The 393-nt window shown below is 62.1% G+C and overlaps 1 protein-coding gene across 1 annotated transcript in view; it reads right to left on the bottom strand.

Annotated features, from left to right (window-relative positions):
• PPP1R37 (protein phosphatase 1 regulatory subunit 37) overlaps positions 1-393 on the bottom strand; it is an 8,571-nt gene that overhangs the window by 4,293 nt on the left and 3,885 nt on the right. The window contains exon 3 of the mRNA XM_031065778.1: positions 208-382. Within this exon, the coding sequence (XP_030921638.1) occupies positions 208-382 (175 nt within the window). The remainder of the gene's footprint in view (positions 1-207; positions 383-393) is intronic.

Here is a 393-nt window from a genome sequence, read left to right as displayed (position 1 = left end):
GAGTTTTTTAGGAATCCCGGGACTCACCGCCTCCTTCTTGGGCTCATGCTCAAGCCCCCAAACCCCCAACTCCCAAATCCCCAAACCCCAACACCTCAAGCGCCGTTTCCCGCTCCGGGAACGCCCCAGAACCGCAGGGATTTTTTTGGTAACTCCCGGAATTTTTTGGGAATTCCGTGGATTTTTTTGGGGAATCCCGGGACTCACGGCCTCCTTCTTGGGCTCGCGGTCGAGGTCGAGGCGCAGCAGGGAGTGGTTGACGCGCAGCGCCAGCGACAGCGCCATGAGCCCCCCGGTTTTGATGTCGTTCTCGCGCAGGTCCAGGCGCAGCAGCCGCGGGCTCTCGGCCACGAACTCGGCCACGGCCACGGCCCCCGCGGGGAAAAAAAACAC

This window comes from Geospiza fortis, unplaced genomic scaffold, assembly GCF_000277835.1.
Source record: "Geospiza fortis unplaced genomic scaffold, GeoFor_1.0 scaffold965, whole genome shotgun sequence".
Lineage (NCBI taxonomy): Eukaryota > Metazoa > Chordata > Aves > Passeriformes > Thraupidae > Geospiza > Geospiza fortis.
This window is presented reverse-complemented; position numbering and strand designations above follow the sequence as displayed.